Genomic DNA, 20,292 nt, shown 5'->3' on the forward strand with positions numbered 1-20,292 from the left:
TTTGTATTAGCACATTTATACAAATGTTTCTTCTACTGTAGATATATTTTTGCATTCACACAGTAACCTGTAATCTGTCTGTGGGTCTCCACATCTACGTATGTACACTACATGACCAACAGTATGTGGACACCTGCTCGTCGAACATCTCATTCCAAAATCATGGGCATTAATATGGAGTTGGTCCCCCCTTTGCTGCTATAACAGTCTCCACTCTTCAGTGAAGGCTTTCCACTAGATTTTTGAACATTTCTGTGGGAACTTGGGTACTGATGTTGGGCAATTAGGCCTGGCTCACAGTCGACGTTCCAATTCATCCCAAAGGTGTTCGATGGGGTTGAGGTCAGGGCTCTGTGCAGGCCAGTCATGTTCTTCCAGAATGATTGCGACAAACCATTTCTGTATGGACCTCGCTTTGTGCACGGGGGCATTGTCATGCCGAAAAAGGGAAAGGGCCTTCTCCAAACTGTTTCCACAAAGTTGGAAGCACAGAATCGTCTGGAATGTCAATGTATGCTGTAGCGTTAAGATTGCTCTTCACTGGAACTAAGGGGCCTGAACCATGAAAAACCACCCCAGACCATTAATCATCCTCCACCAAACTTTACAGTTAGCACTACGCATTCTGGCAGGTAGCTTTCTCCTGGCATCCACCAATCCCAGATTCGTCCATCGGACTGCCAGATGGTGAAGCGTGATTCATCACTGCAGAGAATACGTTTCCACTGCTCCAGAGTCCAATGGCGGCAAGCTTTACACCACTCCAGCCAACGCTTGGCATTTCTCTCTTTAGGTACTTACCTGTGTCTGTATCACTCCAATGTGTGCTGCTACTGTCACCTTGGCACAGTATTCAACCCCTGCCGTTGAATTTAAATTAACCTGCATCCATGTACTGTACTATATATAGGCCTACTGTACTAGACTGAAAAACAATCACTTCATCAACATCACTTTACATGCTCTAGATCAGGGGTGTCAACATAATTTACCTTCAAAAATAATTTCCAGTTTTGTGCCTTTTTTGGTTAAAACCCCAATGAGATCAGAAGTGTCAGAAGGGCAGCTCATTGTTAGAAATAGGACGACAACAAAAATCACCAACACACCACCACAATCATCATCTAATGAGACCGAGATTAGCTCATAGCCTGGAGGCAGCAGGAAGAGGGATTTTCATTGTCACATCAGATCAGGTCATGTTATCTTAGAGGTTGGTGTTGTGTGCTGGTGTTGGGGACACATTAGATCACATTTTGACCACATTAGATTTCCTTCGCACCCATGTCTGACGTGTGTGTGTGTCTGTCTGACACCCCTGCAAACCAACAGGACCCCAACAGCAAGAGCAATACATGGCTCCATTGAACATTGAACAAACCAAATCAGTCCATACAAGTGTCAATGTTGTCATGCAGTGAGAAATGGCAACTGCAGTATCTAACTCTTTCCCCCCTCAGATTCTGTTCCTCCTGTGATTGTGATGTTATAGATGAGGTCACTGACCCTCCCGTGTGCAATGAACTCAGCTTAGCTCTGGTGTGTGCAGTTGAAGTGTGTGTGTGTGCGTGTGTGTGTGTGTGTGTGTGTGTGTGTGTGTGTGTGTGTGTGTGTGTGTGTGTGTGTGTGTGTGTGTGTGTGTGTGTGTGTGTGTGTGTGTGTGTGTGTGACGTGTGCATGTGGTTGACAGTGTGTGTGAGGTCACCGTTTCCACCATGTGCTAGGGAACATGCTCCCTAAACAGGTTTGGTACAGCTGTGCAACAAACACGTGGAACAGTCTTAAAACGGTATTATACCATTAGATTGGGCGACTGTAATTACACTGTATTTACACACATATTACAATGATGTTACTGAGGTCGTAATGTCGATGTGTCGTGAACTTAATTGATGTCTATCTGATGCTTCAGCTTAGCATATTCATGGGACATCCCAAACAACACAGTGTTTGATTCTGTCGGATCAAGGCCACTTAGTATACTACCGAACACACAGCTCCAAAGGCCGGAAAGTGAGAGGGTTTTAAACACAAACACACATGCAAACGCACACGCCAACACGAACGCAAACATGTACGCGCGCACACACACACACACGCAGACACACGCGCAATCCACAAAGACGTCGAAGCATTTAAACCAGACTAAAACATCAGAGAGCTTCAAATGAGAGGCAGAGAAGTGTTCTACTGATGTCCTCTCAGATACACACACACACACACACACACACACACACACACACACACACACACACACACACACACACAGAGAGAGAGTGTTACAGTTTGGAATAATAGAACAACAGCTTTATCCTCACAGAACAAGATATCGTGCCTTAGAGCCGCAGCCTCGTGTGATTAAAGTTGCTGTTCTAATCGTTTTTAAAAACTTGTATCAACTACTGTAGCGACTGTAAGTGTCTAGGGGGTTTGGGCTGTGTCTTGTGTTAATGTCTTGTGTGTGTGTATGTGTGGTCCTGCTCTTGTGAGGTAGTGGAGGATAGCGTGTGTCTGTAGCATTGCTGCAGGCTCTGAGGGTGTAGACTGCGCAGAGAGGGGAGATAGTCACGGAAAATTCCGTGTAAAGGCTCAGTCTCTGCTGAAAAGGACAGACTGTAAACTTGCAAACAGCAGCAGTTTGGGAAGCACTGTCTCCTCTAATTATTTTGGGAGGGGCGTGCAAAGGACCCTAAAGCAACATTGAGAGCTGCAGACGCAAATGAGGCCAAATGAAGCCTTAATTGTTTTATATGGAGTAAGGGGGAAAGGATGGAAGGAAGAGAGGAAGGGGGAAAGGATTGAAGGAAGAGAGGAAGGGGGAAAGGATTGAAGGAAGAGAGGAAGGGGGAAAGGATGGAAGGAAGAGAGGAAGGGGGAAAGGATGGAAGGAAGAGAGGAAGGGGGAAAGGATGGAAGGAAGAGAGGAAGGGGGAAAGGATGGAAGGAAGAGAGGAAGGGGGAAAGGATGGAAGGAAGAGAGGAAGGGGGAAGGATGGAAGGAAGAGAGGAAGGGGGAAGGAGGATAGGGAATGCAGACTGCCTGTAAGTGTGTAAGTGTTGTCTGTCTGTCTGTCTGTCTGTCTGTCTGTCTGTCTGTCTGTCTGTCTGTCTGTCTGTCTGTCTGTCTGTCTGTCTGTCTGTCTGTCTGTCTGTCTGTCTGTCTTTCTCTGCCTATCTCTCTTTCCCATTTCTCTCTTTATGTAAGTCCTTAGATAATCTACCTCTCTGCTCTGTGGTCTCACATAGAAAAGCTCTGTATTCTAATGACGCGGCCTACTATAGGCTACTTCAATGCCAGCCAGCCGGCTGATTGATGGGTTACCATGGTTACCAGGGTTGATAGTTGAAGTGGCACAGTTTGAGAACACATACCTCTCACACACACACACACACACACACACACACACACACACACACACACAGAAGTAGCACTTCAAGAAATGTTATACAAGGTGGTCTACAAGTTCTGGCAGAGAAAGAGAATTAGAAAGGCTGAGGGAGAGAATGAGAGATGATAAGGGAGTAAAAGGCTGGAGATGAGTAGAGAGAAATATTGTAGATGAGGAGAAAGAGAGAGAGGAAGAGATGATGAGTCTGTAAATGAGAGCTGGGATGTGATTGACAGTATTAAGTATGATGTGTGATGAGAAAAAGGGAGGAAATGAGGGGAGGGTTGTAAAGGTTGTGTGTGTGTGTGGCCCTCTGCTGTGATGGTGTCTACTCTTAGTACACACGGTTCACTACACCCTGAAGACTGACTGTGACAATTAGAGAGCAGAGTTTCCATTAGCCTGCTAATCGGCTTTTGGCCGATAAAAAAACAAGAAAAAACAAGAAATAAAACTGTTGCCAGCCAAAATGATCGGGACAAAACAAATCCCATTGCAAAATAATGCTTTTTATTCAATGATGGAAATACCATTCCAAGTAAAAACATTTGACAGTCACGCGTATCGGTCTATAGGTCAATTTGCATAATTTTATGGAATTAAATTGGCTTGTGCGTATTTTCATTGGAGTAAAACGTGACCGTTCATTGTGGAAAAATTAGAAACGCAATCACTTGTTTAAAACAGTTTTGGTGCAGAATAAAAAATAGCTCCTATTTCTATTTCTCAACTGGTAATTGAAGCGCGGCTCCCATCCACCATTCAAGTGCAGGCAACAGGCTATATGCACTCACCCACCACTTTACAATGTGAGCTGGAGGCAGTATGCATTTTGAAAACATACTTGTTTGAAACCTAAATGTTTTATTTTATATTATGAGGCATGTCTTACCTTGCTTCAAAGTACACTACGGGCAAAATCCAACCATGGAAAAACATGGAGGAAATTATTTAATAAAGACTTAATCGGCTGAGCGTGAGTTTAAAGTTTGGGGAAGCTTAAAATGTATCCTACCATTTCTACTGTTCCGCGTCCCAGTTATGATTTTCATGTGTGCATTTTCGTGAAACAGTTTCAGCTCAGTAATAAAGTTTCTCAAAATCATTGCCACATGGTTAATCATAACATTTGAATGAAAATAGATGAAAATGTAAAAGTTAAAAGTCAACTAATGTGAGATCACCAGCCTCTACCATATGACACATTGATACACCGAGATCCATTGGCGGCTAAAGAAATGAGCGCATGGAACTGATAGCCTATAAACCAATGCAGCAGTAGGCCTATACCGTCCATTGATTGCTCTTTCACACCGAGGATTGGTGATCATCGAGGGGGAGTTTGTTGGAATGATTTTTCAAATAGCTTACTGTGAGAAACTATAGTTTTAATATATTATCATTTGCAATGAATGTTAAAAAAAAGCACTTTCCTACATTTCTGCGCAGCAGGCCAGGAAAGTCTATGCGTGCTCAGGTGCGTGCACTCCCTCAACATTATCAGGACAGAGTAACCAGACACATGCTCATATGGAGCACTCTAAACAAAAAAACGATGAAAAAATGTATACATCTCGTAAATGATGGTTATGAAATGAACCCATAACTTGTTTCTTACGAGTGTAGGTTGTAAACTCTATAAACAATGTTTCCAATCCTAGAATGAGAACAGTAACTTACTGAAATTAGTACATGGTTTAACAGTAATGAATGTAACAAAATGATTGGAATTACATTTACTACTGGTGACATATATCACGGGGAATTGATTTAAAAAAAATCTAAGGCCAAACAATACACACTATGAATGCGCAAGAATTGGTGGGAAACAGCTGAGCCATTCTGGAGAGAGACTCACCTATATCTTTGCCACACACCCCTCCCCTTCTTGGCTTAACATTTTAAATTATACTCAAGACACATGATCTTCACACATATTTTAGATGCTTTACACTGACAGCCGCAACACAATAATCAGCTAGGCCTATAGCCGCGCGCGCTGCCCAAATTGCGGGCTTCCCAAATAGGCATAGGCCTAAGAGCAAGTGATCTGGAAAAAAAAGAAGCTAATGATCCTTGATTCCTCTGTGGCTAAGTCATGCTTTCTGGTGAAGTTTTTTGAATAATTGTATTTATTTCTGTATCGACAGGATTAATGATATCATTTTGGCAAATGTATTTCCATTTACTTCCCTATGGGAGCCACTGCTATGCCATTTCTCTCCTGTTGTATTGGTTTTCATATCAACTTTCTTTCGTTGTCCAGAAGCTAAAGGCACAATCCTAGTCATATTAACAACCCATCCTAGTGGTTACATCTTTAGATTTCCCCTCTAAGTTTAACAGAGGTGTTCATTTCTGTCACATATAAACTCAGCAAAAAAAGAAACGCCCTCTCAACTGCGTTAATTTTCAGCAAACTTAACATGTGTAAATATTTGTATGAACATAACAAGATTCAACAACTGAGACATAAACTGAACAAGTTCCACAGACATGTGACTAACAGAAATGGAATAATGTGTCCCTGAACAAAGGGGGGTCAAAATCAAAAGTAACAGTCATTATCTGGTGTGGCCACCAGCTGCATTAAGTACTGCAGTGCATCTCCTCCTCATGGACTGCACCAGATTTGCCAGTTCTTGCTGTGAGATGTTACCCCACTCTTCCACCAAGGCACCTGCAAGTTCCCGGAAATTTCTGGGGGGTATGGCTCTAGTCCTCACCCCCCGATCCAACAGGTCCCAGACGTGCTCAATGGGATTGAGATCCGGGCTCTTCACTGGCTATGGCAGAACACTGACATTCCTATCTTGCAGGAAATCACGCACAGAACGAGCAGTATGGCTGGTGGCATTGTCATGCTGGAGGGTCATATCAGGATGAGCCTGCAGGAAGGGTACCACATGAGGGAGGAGGATGTCTCCCTGTAGCACTGTCTTAGGCGTCTCACAGTACGGACATTGCAATTTATTGCCCTGGCCACATCTGCAGTCCTCATGCCTCCTTGCAGCATGCCTAAGGCACATTCACGCAGATGAACCTAGAGGCCGGAGAGGGAACACGTGACAGTATCCCCTCCCCGACGCGCGGCTCCAGCCGTAGACCGCCGACCAAAATGACGATCCCGTCATTCTATAACGTGTACGCTGGGAGTCGGGAAGAAAGTTCAGGGAGTGAATACATTAATGAATAAACAAAACATAATACGAACAGCGCACAGACATGAAACCGAAACAATGACGCCTGGGGAAGGAACCAAAGGGAGGGACATATAAAGGGCAGGTAATCAAGGAGGTGATGGAGTCCAGGTGAGTGTCATTATGCGCTGATGAGCGTAACGATGGTGGCAGGTGTGCGCCATAACGAGCAGCCTGGTGACCTAGAGGCCGGAGAGGGAGCACACGTGACAAATATTGTAATCAGATTACAGATACTTTTGAAAAACTAGATGATTACTTCTTGGATTACTTTAAAATTCAGAAAGGATGTTTGCAAAAAACAATCTTTGACACTTCTATGTCTTCTTAATGACATTAAGATCAGCATTGAAAAAAGACACAAATGTATGTTTGTTCCACCTGAGTGAGTCTGACCACAAGTCAGAGACCACTATGATGACACACCAAATGTGACCCAATTCAAGAAACTAGGCGTATGTCGCAAGTCACGACTTCACAGGAGAGCCTTTTGAACGTAAAAAATATTTATCATATCGTTTTTTGGCAGAAATGCCTTCTTGAATATGTGAACTTTCATGTGCCTTAATATCAAACTTGTATGTCGAATAAAATTGAGACTGCTGTCTTTTTCTGTGGCTAAACCAACTAGGCTCGTAATTGAACAATTGTATTCATATTTACAGATGACATACAAGTTTGATGTTAAGGCACATGAAAGTTCACATGTTCGAGAAAGCATGCCTGTGCGTTGTTCGTGTTTTGTATGATGTTTCTTTATTAATTAAATGTATTCACTCCCTGAACTTACTTTTTGGCCGAAATGCCTTCTCGCACATGTGAACTTTCATGAGCCTTATTATCAAACTTGTATGTCATCTGTAAATACAAATAAAATGGTTAAATTACGAGCCTAGTTGGTTTAGCCACAGAAAAAGGCAGAGGTCTCAACGTCAACAGTGAAGAGGCAACTCCGGGATGTTGGCCTTCTAGGCAAAGTTGCAAAGAAAAAGCCATATCTCAGACTGGCCTATAAAAAGAAAAGATTAAGATGGGCAAAATAACACAGACACTGGACAGAGGAACTCTGCTTAGAAGGCCAGCATCCCTGAGTCGCCTCTTCACTTTTGACATTGAGACTGGTGTTTTGCGGGTACTATTTAATGAAGCTGCCAGTTGAGGACTTGTGAGGCATCTGTTTCTCAAACTAGACACTAATGTACTTGTCCTCTTGCTCAGTTGTGCACCGGGGCCTCCCACTCCTCTCTATTCTGGTTAGAGACAGTTTGCGCTGTTCTGTGAAGGGAGTAGTACACAGCGTTGTACGAGATCTTCAGTTTCTTGGCAATTTCTCGCATGGAATAGCCTTCATTTCTCAGAACAAGACGAGACTGACACGTTTCAGAAGAAAGGCCATTTTGAGCTTGTAATATAACCCACAAATGCTAACCCTCCAAATACTCAACTAGTCTAAAGAAGGACAGTTTTAATGCTTGTTTAATCAGAACAACAGTTTTCAGCTGTGCTAACATAATTGCAAAAGGGGTTTCTAATGATCAATTAGCTTTTTAAAATGATTAACTTGGATTAGCTAACCCAACGTGCCATTGGAACACAGGAGGGATGGTTGCTGATAATGGGCCTCTGAAAGCCTATGTAGATTTTCAATAAAAAATCCACAGTTTCCAGCTACAATAGTCATTTACAACATCAACAATGTCAACACTGTATTTCTGATCAATTTGATGTTATTTTAATGGACAAAAAAATGGCTTTTCTTTCAAAAACAAGGACATTTCTAAGTGACCCCAAACTTTTGAACAATAGTATATACAGTTGAAGTCAGAAGTTTACATACACCTTAGCCAAATACATTTAAACTCAGTTTTTCACAATTCCTGACATTTAATCCTAGTAAAAATTCCCTGTCTTAGGTCAGTTAGGATCACCACTTTATTTTAAGAATGTGAAATGTCAGAATAATAGTAGAGAGGATGATTTATTTCAGCTTTTATTTCTTTCATCACATTCCCAGAGGGTCAGAAGTTTACATACACTCAATTAGTATTTGGTAGCATTGCTTTTAAAATGTTTAAACTGGGTCAAGCAATTCAGGTAGCCTTCCACAAGCTTCCCACAATAAGTTGGGTGAATTTTGGCCCATTTCTCCTGACAGAGCTGGTGTAACTGAGTCAGGTTTATAGGCCTCCTTGCTCGCATACGCTTTTTCAGTTCTGCCCACGAATGTTCTATAGGATTGAGGTCAGGGCTTTGTGATGGCCACTCCAATACCTTGACTTTGTTGTCCTTAAGCCATTTTGCCACAACATTGGAAGTATGCTTGGGGTCATTGTCCATTTGGAAGACCCATTTGCGACCAAGCTTTAACTTCCTGACTGATGTCTTGCGATGTTGCTTCAATATATCCACATAATTTTCCTGCCTCAATTATGCCATCTATTTCGTGAAGTTCACCAGTCCCTCCTGCAGCAAAGCACTCCCACAACATGATGCTGCCACCCCCGTGCTTCACAGTTGGGATGGTGTTCTTCGGCTTGCAAGCATCCCCCTTTTTCCTCCAAACATAACAATGGTCATTTTGGCCAAACAGTTCTATTTTTGTTTCATCAGACCAGAGGAAATTTCTCCAAAAAAGTACGATCTTTGTCCCCATGTGCAGTTGCAAACCGTAGTCTGGCTTTTTTGTGGCAGTTTTGGAGCAGTGGCTTCTTCCATGCTGAGCGGACTTTCAGGTTATGTCGATATAGGACTCGTTTTACTGTGGATATGGATACTTTTGTACCTGTTTCCTCCAGCATCTTCACAATGTCTTTTGCTGTTGTTCTGGGATTGATTTGCACTTTTCGCACCAAAGAATGTTCATCTCTCGGAGACAGAACGCGTCTCCTTCCTGAGCGGTATGACGGCTGCGTGTTCCCATGGTGTTTATACTTGCGTACTATTGTTTGTAGAGATGAACGTGGTACCTTCAGGCGTTTGGAAATTGCTCCCAAGGATGAACCAGACTTGTGGAGGTCTACAATTTCTTTATTGAGGTCTTGGCTGATTTCTTTTGATTTCCCCATGATGTCAAGCAACGAGGCACTGAGTTTGAAGGTAGGCCTTGAAATACATCCACAGGTACACCTCCAATTGACTCAAATGATGTCAATTAGCCTATCAGAAGCTTCTAAAGCCATGACATAATTTTCTGGAATTTTCCAAGCTGTTTAAAGGCACAGTCAACTTAGTGTATGTAAACTTCTGACCCACTGGAATTGTGATACAGTGTATTATAAGTGAAATAATCTGGCTAGTAAACAATTGTTGGTAAGATTACTTGTGTCGTGCACCAAGCAGATGTCCTAACCGACTTGCCAAAACTATAGTTTGTTAACAAGACATTTGTGGAGTGGTTGAAAAACGAGTTTTAATGACTCCAACCTAAGTGTATGTAAACTTCTGACTTCAACTGTATATACACACATTGATTATTGAAGAATATAATTTAAAAATGCCTCATGAGTTTAGTTCAAGTGTCACACCCAAAATCCAAAATATACGCTTGTTTTTCTCCAATGTTTGTAAACATTGTAAATGTAAACACACCGTATAGCCTCAAAACATGGTTAAAACAATCATTTTGATATCATGGCTGGTCAGTCCTTGCATCCATAGTGCTGTCTATTAATCTGAGAGCGGTTAGGTTTAAGTTAGGCTTAGGTTAGGCGGTTAGGCCCATCCCTCAACTTTTTACCAAAACAGCGGCCATTTTGTTATTGGATCATCTGTGATTTAAACAGCTGCATTATCCAGATATCAAAGTGTCACCCAGTAAAAAGGTAAACAATAGGCCTATAGCAAATGCAGCATAAGGCATTCATTTTTCACATGTTAACAGCAATTTTCAGTAGTGCTCAAAGCATGCCATTCCATGAGCGTAGCATTTATTTTTCAACTAGAATCATTGAGCCCAATCAGTCCATGACAACATAATCATAAACAGAGTAGAGCTGGCTAGTAAGTCCTTAGTTTTGGGGTTATGCTCAGGTAAAACAATTGGCTAACCTATACTTCCATAATTCAAAGTCCTATTCTTGAAGATCAAGGGGTACACAATTTATTGGAATTAGGTTGCTAGATAGAATCCCTGAGCTGACAAGGTAAAAATATGTCGTTCTGCCCCTGAACGAGGCAGTTTTTGTTCTCAGAATTTGTTCTTCACTGACTTGCCTAGTTAAATAAAGGTTAAATAAAAAATACATTAAAAAAAGGCAGGCAGGGGTCAATAATCCAGAGAGTGTGTAAAGCACCGGAACAGCAGGCGGGGTCAAGTCAGGCAGAGGTCAATAATCCAGAGAGGGTGTAAAGCACCGGAACAGCAGGCGGGGTCAAGTCAGGCAGGGGTCAATAATCCAGAGAGTGTGTAAAGCACCGGAACAGCAGGCGGGGTCAAGTCAGGCAGGGGTCAATAATCCAGAGAGGGTGTAAAGCACCGGAACAGCAGGCGGGGTCAGGTCAGGCAGGGGTCAATAATCCAGAGAGGGTGTAAAGCACCGGAACAGCAGGCGGGGTCAAGTCAGGCAGGGGTCAATAATCCAGAGAGTGTGTAAAGCACCGGAACAGCAGGCGGGGTCAGGTCAGGCAGGGGTCAATAATCCAGAGAGGGTGTAAAGCACCGGAACAGCAGGCGGGGTCAGGTCAGCCAGAGGTTGGTAATCCAGAAAGTGTGTAAAGCACCGGAACAGCAGGCGGGGTCAAGTCAAGCAGGGGTCAATAATCCAGAGAGTGTGTAAAGCACCGGAACAGCAGGCGGGGTCAGGTCAGGCAGAGGTCAATAATCCAGAGAGGGTGTAAAGCACCGGAACAGCAGGCGGGGTCAGGTCAGGCAGGGGTCAATAATCCAGAGAATGTGTAAAGCACCGGAACAGCAGGCGGGGTCAGGTCAGGCAGAGGTTGGTAATCCAGAGTAGAGGCAAAGGTACAGGACGGCAGGCAGGAAAGGTCAAAAACAGGGACTATAGCGAAGAAGGGAAGGGAAACCACTGGTAGGTTTGAATGAAGAAAACAAACTCGCACAGACAGAAAACACAGGTATAAGTACCCAGGGGAATAATGGGGAAGATGGGTGACACCTGGAAGGGGGTGGAGACAAGCAAAAGGACAGGTGAAACAGATCAGGGCGTGACAAAATATATAATTTAATCGTATTATTATATGTAGTAGAAAGTGATTGGCGAGAAGAAACCTACATAACCAACCCATAAAGTAACATTTAACATCCATATATGGCCAGCTATGTAAACTTTAACATTGATTTATCCTGCAATAGATGGTAACATACATTTTTGTTTTCTTCTAATGCCTCTTAAGGGGAAAGTAATCTAAAAGTAACGGAATGTAATCAGATTATGTTACTGTGTTTGAGTAATCCAAAAGTTACATTACTGATTACAATTTTGGACAGGTAACTAGTAACTGTAACGGATTACATTTAGAAAGTAACCTACCCAACCCTGCTGTCAGCTGCACTGTTTAGAATGGTGTTTTCCCGCGAATTGCATTTGAGCAAAATTTTTCAAACAACATTTTATTGGCTGCTTCATTACCTGAGTTACATATTCTGCTAAAATGCATTACCATAATCTACATGTGATTTCTGTCATTCTGATCACCGCGGGTGGACACCCCAATGGGTTATATGCACCCATTGCATATGGTTTCAGTAAATTTCTCAAATTGCCAGTAAATCTTCAGAGTCACGTTGTCCGGCGCCACAGTTTCCTAACAGAAACTCTGTTGGAGAGAGACTGAGAGAGAGAAACAATTTGAATTTAAAAAACACTTAATTAGGTAAACGAAAAGCAATGTAACTACATTTAAAACAGTAACAGAAATACACCAGAGAGAGAGGAAGACTGAAAGCATGCAGGATACTGAGAGATAAAGGTTGCTGGAGAATCAGATGCCCGGTCTGTGTGTGTGTGTGTTTCTATGTGTGTGTTTCTATGTGTGTGTGTGTGTTTCTATGTGTGTGTGTGTTTCTATGTGTGTATTTCTATGTGTGTGTGTGTGTTTCTATGTGTGTGTTTCTATATGTGTGTTTCTATGTGTGTGTGTGTTTCTATGTGTATGTTTATGTGTGTGTGAGTGTTTCTATGTGTATGTTTCTATGTGTGTGTTTCAATGTGTGTGTTTCTATGTGTGTGTGTGTGTGTTTCTATATGTGTGTGTGTTTCTATGTGTGTTATTCTATGTGTGTGTTTCTATGTGTATGTTTATGTTTATGTGTGTGTGTGTTTCTATGTGTGTGTGTCTGTGTGTGTGTGTGTTTCTATGTGTGTGTGTGTCTGTAGGAGTGTGTGTTTGTTTCTATGTGTGTGTGTCTGTAGGAGTGTGTGTTTGTTTCTATGTGTGTGTGTGTGTGTGTGTGTGTGTGTGTGTGTGTTTCTATGTGTGTGTTTCTATGTGTGTGTGTGTGTGTGTGTGTGTGTGTGTGTTTCTATGTGTGTGTTTCTATGTGTGTGTGTGTGTGTTTCTATGTGTGTGTTTCTATGTGTATGTTTATGTTTGTGTGTGTGTGTGTGTGTGTGTGTGTTTCTATGTGTGTGTTTCTATGTGTGAGTTTCTATGTGTGTGTGTGTGTTTCTATGTCTGTTTTTCTATGTGTGTGTATGTGTGTTTCTATGTCTGTGCTTCTATGTCTGATCGTCTATGTCTGTGCTTCTATGTGTGTGTTTCTATGTGTGTGTGTGTGTGTGTGTGTGTGTGTGTGTTTCAATGTGTGTGTTTCTATGTGTGTGTTTTTACGTGTGTATTAGGGTACAAGTGCTCTGGGATGCTTCTGACTAAGAATAGCAGCTTGCTGGTCCTTTAGCCTCAAGCCACACAGTCTACATACTTTACAGAGCTCTCTGTTTACCTGGATATGTTGAGGCCTGGGACTGTGTGTGTGAGTGAGTGTGTTTTTCTCAGTTGTATCATCCAGATTCTATCATTCAGAGGAAATCAGCATGTTCAGCACACACACACACACACACACACACACACACACACACACACACACACACACACACACACACACACACACACACACACACACACACACACACACACACACACACACACACACACACACACACACACACACACACACACACACACAGGCTCAGCATAGGCCTATTTGTATTTTGCTACTTTAGACAGCTCTGTCTGCCGGCTCAAAGCTCTCCAGTCTGACACATAAATGGAAGTCAACTATTGGTCCACAGGCCTTGGTCCACAGGCACCTGTTGTGTCTCGCTGTGTTGACATGCTGCCTAGCGGTTCTATCATGTTGTTGTTCAGATTAGACACCAGAGATATGAACTGATGGCTCGATGTGGAGTGGTCCTGTGTGTGGGCCTGCCTTCCCCTCTCTCACTTTCTCTCTCCCTCGCTCTCCCCCTCCCTCTCTCTCTCTTTCCCTCCATCTCTATCCCTCTCTCTCTCATTGTTATCCCCCAGCTGACAGCAGGCCTTCGGCCGGGGACGCCGCATTAGCCGCAGTAAGGAGCTGCACAAGCACTGGTGGTTATGTAACCTGCACACGCACACGCACACGCACACGGACACACACACACACACACACACACACACGCACACGCACACGCACACGCACACGCACACACACACACACGGACAAGCCCTTAAGCCTCTCTCTGGTCTCTTAACAGGCACACACACTAGCTAGTGTCTCTCACCCACTTATATTCTGTACTCACGTGCACGCCGCACACACGTTTGTATCATCAGATTTTATTTGATATCAACAAATTCTTGTGGTGGAATTTGAATGTAGTTGTATGAAAATGAATTGAAATGAATTCTAATTGAATCAGCATTTTATGTATCAGGTACAGATAACATGTTTATTTTCTAAATAAGCAGACCAGTGGTGACATTCAAATCATAATTATATGAAAATACATTTTAATTTAAAAATTGAAAATTAACATTCAACGTGTAATAATATTGTTTAATAGAATAAGGAATCGATGGGCAGAACACAGTAGATAAATAAGACAACATTTATTTATGCTCTATAACACTCTCCTGTCCTCTCTCCTGTTCAATCTCCTGTTCTCTCTCCTGTTCTCTCTCCTGTCCTCTCTCCTGTTCAATCTCCTGTTCTCTCTCCTGTTCTCTCTCCTGTCCTCTCTCCTGTTCTCTCTCCTGTCCTCTCTCCTGTCCTCTCTCCTGTCCTCTCTCCTGTCCTCTCTCCTGTTCTCTCTCCTGTCCTCTCTCCTGTTCTCTCTCTTGTTCTCTCTCCTGTCCTCTCTCCTGTCCTCTCTCCTGTCCTCTCTCCTGTTCTCTCTCCTGTTCTCTCTTCTTCTCTCTCCTGTCCTCTCTCCTGTTCTCTCTCCTGTCCTCTCTCCTGTTCTCTCTCCTGTTCTCTCTCCTGTCCTCTCTCCTGTCCTCTCTCCTGTCCTCTCTCCTGTCCTCTCTCCTGTCCTCTCTTCTGTCCTCTCTCCTGTCCTCTCTCCTGTTCTCTCTCCTGTTCTCTCTCCTGTCCTCTCTCCTGTCCTCTCTCCTGTCCTCTCTCCTGTCCTCTCTCCTGTCCTCTCTCCTGTTCTCTCTCCTGTCCTCTCTCCTGTCCTCTCTCCTGTTCTCTCTCCTGTTCTCTCTCCTGGTCTCTCTCCTGTCCTCTCTTCTGTCCTCTCTCCTGTCCTCTCTCCTGTCCTCTCTCCTGTTCTCTCTCCTGTCCTCTCTCCTGTTCTCTCTCCTGTTCTCTCTCCTGTTCTCTCTCCTGGTCTCTCTCCTGTCCTCTCTTCTGTCCTCTCTCCTGTCCTCTCTCCTGTCCTCTCTCCTGTCCTCTCTCCTGTTCTCTCTCCTGTCCTCTCTCCTGTTCTCTCTCCTGGTCTCTCTCCTGTCCTCTCTTCTGTCCTCTCTCCTGTCCTCTCTCCTGTCCTCTCTCCTGTTCTCTCTCCTGTCCTCTCTCCTGTTCTCTCTCCTGTTCTCTCTCCTGTTCTCTCTCCTGGTCTCTCTCCTGTCCTCTCTTCTGTCCTCTCTCCTGTCCTCTCTCCTGTCCTCTCTCCTGTCCTCTCTCCTGTTCTCTCTCCTGTCCTCTCTCCTGTTCTCTCTCCTGGTCTCTCTCCTGTCCTCTCTCCTGTCCTCTCTCCTGTTCTCTCTCCTGTCCTCTCTTCTGTCCTCTCTTCTGTTCTCTCTCCTGTCCTCTCTTCTGTTCTCTCTCCTGTCCTCTCTCCTGTCCTCTCTCCTGGTCTCTCTCCTGTTCTCTCTCCTGTTCTCTCTACTGGTCTCTCTCCTGGTCTCTCTCCTGTTCTCTCTCCTGTCCTCTCTCCTGTCCTCTCTCCTGGTCTCTCTCCTGGTCTCTCTCCTGTTCTCTCTCCTGTTCTCTCTCCTGTTCTCTCTCCTGTTCTCTCTCCTGTCCTCTCTCCTGGTCTCTCTCCTGGTCTCTCTCCTGTTCTCTCTCCTGTTCTCTCTCCTGTTCTCTCTCCTGTCCTCTCTCCTGGTCTCTCTCCTGGTCTCTCTCCTGTTCTCTCTCCTGTCCTCTCTCCTGTTCTCTCTCCTGTTCTCTCTCCTGTCCTCTCTCCTGTCCTCTCTCCTGTTCTCTCTCATGTTCTCTCTCCTGTCCTCTCTCCTGTCCTCTCTCCTGTCCTCTCTCTTCTTCTCTCTCCTGTCCTCTCTCCTGTCCTCTCTCCTGTCCTCTCTCCTGGTCTCTCTCCTGTCCTCTCTCCTGTTCTCTCTCCTGTCCTCTCTCCTGTCCTCTCTCCTGTCCTCTCTCCTGTTCTCTCTCTTGTTCTCTCTCTTGTCCTCTCTCCTGTCCTCTCTCCTGTCCTCTCTCCTGTCCTCTCTCCTGTTCTCTCTCCTGTCCTCTCTCCTGTCCTCTCTCCTGGTCTCTCTCCTGTCCTCTCTCCTGTTCTCTCTCTTGTTCTCTCTCCTGTCCTCTCTCCTGTCCTCTCTCCTGTCCTTTCTCCTGTCCTCTCTCCTGTCCTCTCTCCTGTCCTCTCTCCTGTTCTCTCTCTTGTTCTCTCTCTTGTTCTCTCTCCTGCCCTCTCTCCTGTCCTCTCTCCTGTTCTCTCTCCTGTCCTCTCTCTTGTCCTCTCTCCTGTCCTCTCTCCTATCCTCTCTCCTGTCCTCTCTCCTATCCTCTCTCCTGTCCTCTCTCCTGTCCTCTCTCCTGTTCTCTCTCCTGTTCTCTCTCCTGTCCTCTCTCCTGTCCTCTCTCCTGTTCTCTCTCCTGTCCTCTCTCCTGTTCTCTCTCTTGTTCTCTCTCCTGCCCTCTCTCCTGTCCTCTCTCCTGGTCTCTCTCCTGTCCTCTCTCTTGTCCTCTCTCCTGTCCTCTCTCCTGTCCTCTCTCCTATCCTCTCTCCTGTCCTCTCTCCTATCCTCTCTCCTGTCCTCTCTCCTGTCCTCTCTCCTGTTCTCTCTCCTGTTCTCTCTCCTGTCCTCTCTCCTGTTCTCTCTCCTGTCCTCTCTCCTGTTCTCTCTCCTGTTCTCTCTCCTGTCCTCTCTCCTGTCCTCTCTCCTGTCCTCTCTCCTGTCCTCTCTCCTGTTCTCTTGGTCAGGGAACTGAGTGACAAACAGAAGGGCTCATTTGGGATGACATTTCCTGCTTTCCATGCCCAGGAAATATTCTCTCCGGTTTTTAAACAATGAAGTCATGTTTCATATTATGAGAGTATTGTTTATGTGGTGGGAATGCTTAATATGTAGGAAATTGCGTGTTTATCGGATTCCTTTCAGAGAAAGAACAAGACAAGGATAAACACTAGTCAGACAAAAACAGCATCATTCTTCTAATACTGGAATGTAAGTTCTGGGTTTTGTGAATGTGTGTCTACGTGCGTGTGTGTGGCTTTCCAGAACATTCTGTGTGACCCTGATTTAGCCTACTGCAGTCAAAGGTTAAGCAGACCAATATAAGCAGACCAAGTGGGGATTTTTTTGTATTCTCGCGTGGACAGATTTTGACAGAAGTGGACCCTCTCACTTCGCCTCTTCCTCTCTGGTACCACCTTAAAATGTTGATTCTATTTCCTGTTTACTTCCTGGTAATAGTATTTATGTTTCCTGTTTCCTCCAGCACTACTTCCTGGTGGTGTTTGGCCATGACGGTCAGAAGCCTCTGGAGCTGCGGACAGAGGAGGAGTCAGACTGCAAAAAGTGGGTGGAGTCTATCCAACAGGCCAGGTAAGAGGGTGGAGTCTATCCAACGACAGCACCTCAACACCTCTTTACAAGAGCCTGGGGGCTAAGAACTCGCAGCTACTGTAGCAGCTAGGGGCTAAGGGAAGGATAGGAGGCTCTGATTTCGGTCTGCCTTGCTTGTTATAATCATGACACACATGCAAATGCATCGGCTGACTGTCACCTAGGCAGCCAGTATGCCGTCTTCTGCTCTGAGACACACAGTGACTGTGTAGTGATCCTCACACTAAACACACACACACACACACAACCCCCTCTCCACACGTCTGCTCCATTTGTAAGCGTGTGTGTGTGCTCTGCTCGGAGCAGTCCACATTTAGGTCACACTCTGGTGCCGTACCACCAGAGTGATTACATCACAGCCCTAACCTCGAGACGCCACCTCGCTCTCTCTCTCCCCCCTCCTCTCTCTGTCTCTATCCAGCACTTTCTCTCTCTCTTCACCCCACTACTGTAACTTCTCTGTCTCGCTCTCTCTATATCTCCCACGTTTTCTCTCTCTCTCTCTCTCTCTCTCTCTCTCTCTCTCTCTCTCTCTCTCTCTCTCTCTCTCTCTCTCTCTCTCTCTCTCTCTCGTTCTCTCTTTCTCTCTCTCTCAATCTCTCTCTCTCGTTCTCGTTCTCGTTCTCTCTCTCTCTCTCTCTCTCTCTCTCTCTCGTTCTCTCTCTCTCGTTCTCTCTCTCTCTCTCGTTCTCTCTCTCTCTCTCTCTCCCTCTCTCTCTCTCTCTCTCTCCCTCTATGTACACTGAGGGATGATGAATACATTTATGCTATGGTGTTTACTTTTAAATGTTTCTTGGTAATATGCACTTCTCTGTCTCGCTCTCTCTACATCTCCCACGTTCTCTCTCTCTCTCTCTCTCTCTCTCTCTCTCTCTCTCTCTCTCTCTCTCTCTCTTTCGTTCTCTCTCTCGTTCTCTCTCTCTCTCTCTCTCGTTCTCTCTCTCAATCTCTCTCTCTCTCTCTCGTTCTCTCTCTCTCTCTCTCAATCTCTCTCTCTCTCTCTATGTACACTGAGGGATGATGAATAAATTTATGCTATGGTGTTTACTTTTAAATGTTTCTTGGTAATATGCATTGAGCATAATGCTTCTATGGCGTTCCCTGTGCAGTGTGCACCATGTCGACTGGGTTTAAACTCACCATTCCACACTTACCATTCCACCTGTAGTTACTCTGACATCATCATTGAGCGCGAGGTCCTGATGCAGAAGTACATCCACCTGGTCCAGATCATGGAGACAGAGAAGGTGGCGGCCAACCAGCTACGCACCCAGCTAGAGGACCAGGACACAGAGATAGAGAGGCTGAAAGCAGAGGTACACACACATTTACACGGTCTCTCGCACACTCACGTACACACACACACACAACCACAACCACACACGTGCTCACTCACATGCACACACGGCCACATGCACCACACGCATGCTCACACACAAAAATACACACACAAATAAAGGTTTCTGTTAGACGAGGGGATCTGGCTAGTGTTTGATTTGTGTTGACTGTTGTGTGATGACTGGTGTGTGTTGACTGTTGACTGGTGTGTGTTGACTGGTGTGTGTTGACTATTGACTGTTGACTGTTGTGTGTTGACTGTTGTGTGATGACTGTTGTATTTTGACTGTTGTGTGTTGACTGGTGTGTGTTGACTATTCTGTGTTGTGTGTTGACTGTTGTGTGTTGACTGTTGTGTGTTGACTGATGACTGTTGAATATTGACTGTTGAATGTTGTGTGTTGACTAGTATGTGTTGACTGTGGACTGTTGTGTGTTGACTGTGTACTGTTGTGTGTTGACTGTTGTGTGTTGACTGTTGTCTGTTGTCTGTTGACTGTTGTGTGTTGACTGTTGTGTGTTGACTGTTGACTGTTGTGTGTTGACTGTTGACTGTTGTGTGATGACTGTTGTATTTTGACTGTTGTGTGTTGACTGGTAGTGTTGACTGTTGACTGTTGTGTGTTGACTGTTGTGTGATGACTGTTGTATTTTGACTGTTGTGTGTTGACTGGTAGTGTTGACTGTTGACTTGTGTGATGACTGTTGTATTTTGACTGTTGTGTGTTGACTGGTAGTGTTGACTGTTGACTTGTGTGTTGACTGTTGTGTGTTGACTGTTGACTGTGTGCTTCCAGATCGTGCTGTTGAACAAGGCCAAGGAGAGGATGCTGCCTTACCAGACCAACCAGGAGGAGGAGGACCCAGACATTAAAAAGATCAAAAAGGTCCAGAGTTTCATGCGAGGCTGGCTGTGTCGGAGGAAGTGGAAGATCATCGTCCAGGACTACATCTGTTCCCCCCACGCTGAGAACATGAGGAAGAGGAACCACATCGTGTTCAACATGGTGGAGGCAGAGACCGAATATGTCTGCCAGCTCTCTGTCCTGGTCAACTTCTTCCTCAGGCCGCTACGTATGGCCGCCAGCTCCAAGAAACCTCCCATCAGCCACGATGACGTTAGCAGCATCTTCCTCAACAGGTAACACACCGTCTCACCCCCCTCCAGAAAC

General features: G+C 44.7%; 1 protein-coding gene across 1 annotated transcript in view; it reads left to right on the top strand.

Moving 5' to 3' along the window:
• Positions 1–20,292, top strand: part of LOC120026513 (ras-specific guanine nucleotide-releasing factor 2-like) — a 41,604-nt gene that overhangs the window by 1,466 nt on the left and 19,846 nt on the right. The window contains exons 2-4 of the mRNA XM_038971407.1: positions 17,655–17,761; positions 18,951–19,098; positions 19,918–20,261. Coding sequence (XP_038827335.1) covers positions 17,655–17,761; positions 18,951–19,098; positions 19,918–20,261 — 599 coding nt within the window. The remainder of the gene's footprint in view (positions 1–17,654; positions 17,762–18,950; positions 19,099–19,917; positions 20,262–20,292) is intronic.

Source organism: Salvelinus namaycush, chromosome 31 (genome assembly GCF_016432855.1).
Source record: "Salvelinus namaycush isolate Seneca chromosome 31, SaNama_1.0, whole genome shotgun sequence".
NCBI lineage: Eukaryota > Metazoa > Chordata > Actinopteri > Salmoniformes > Salmonidae > Salvelinus > Salvelinus namaycush.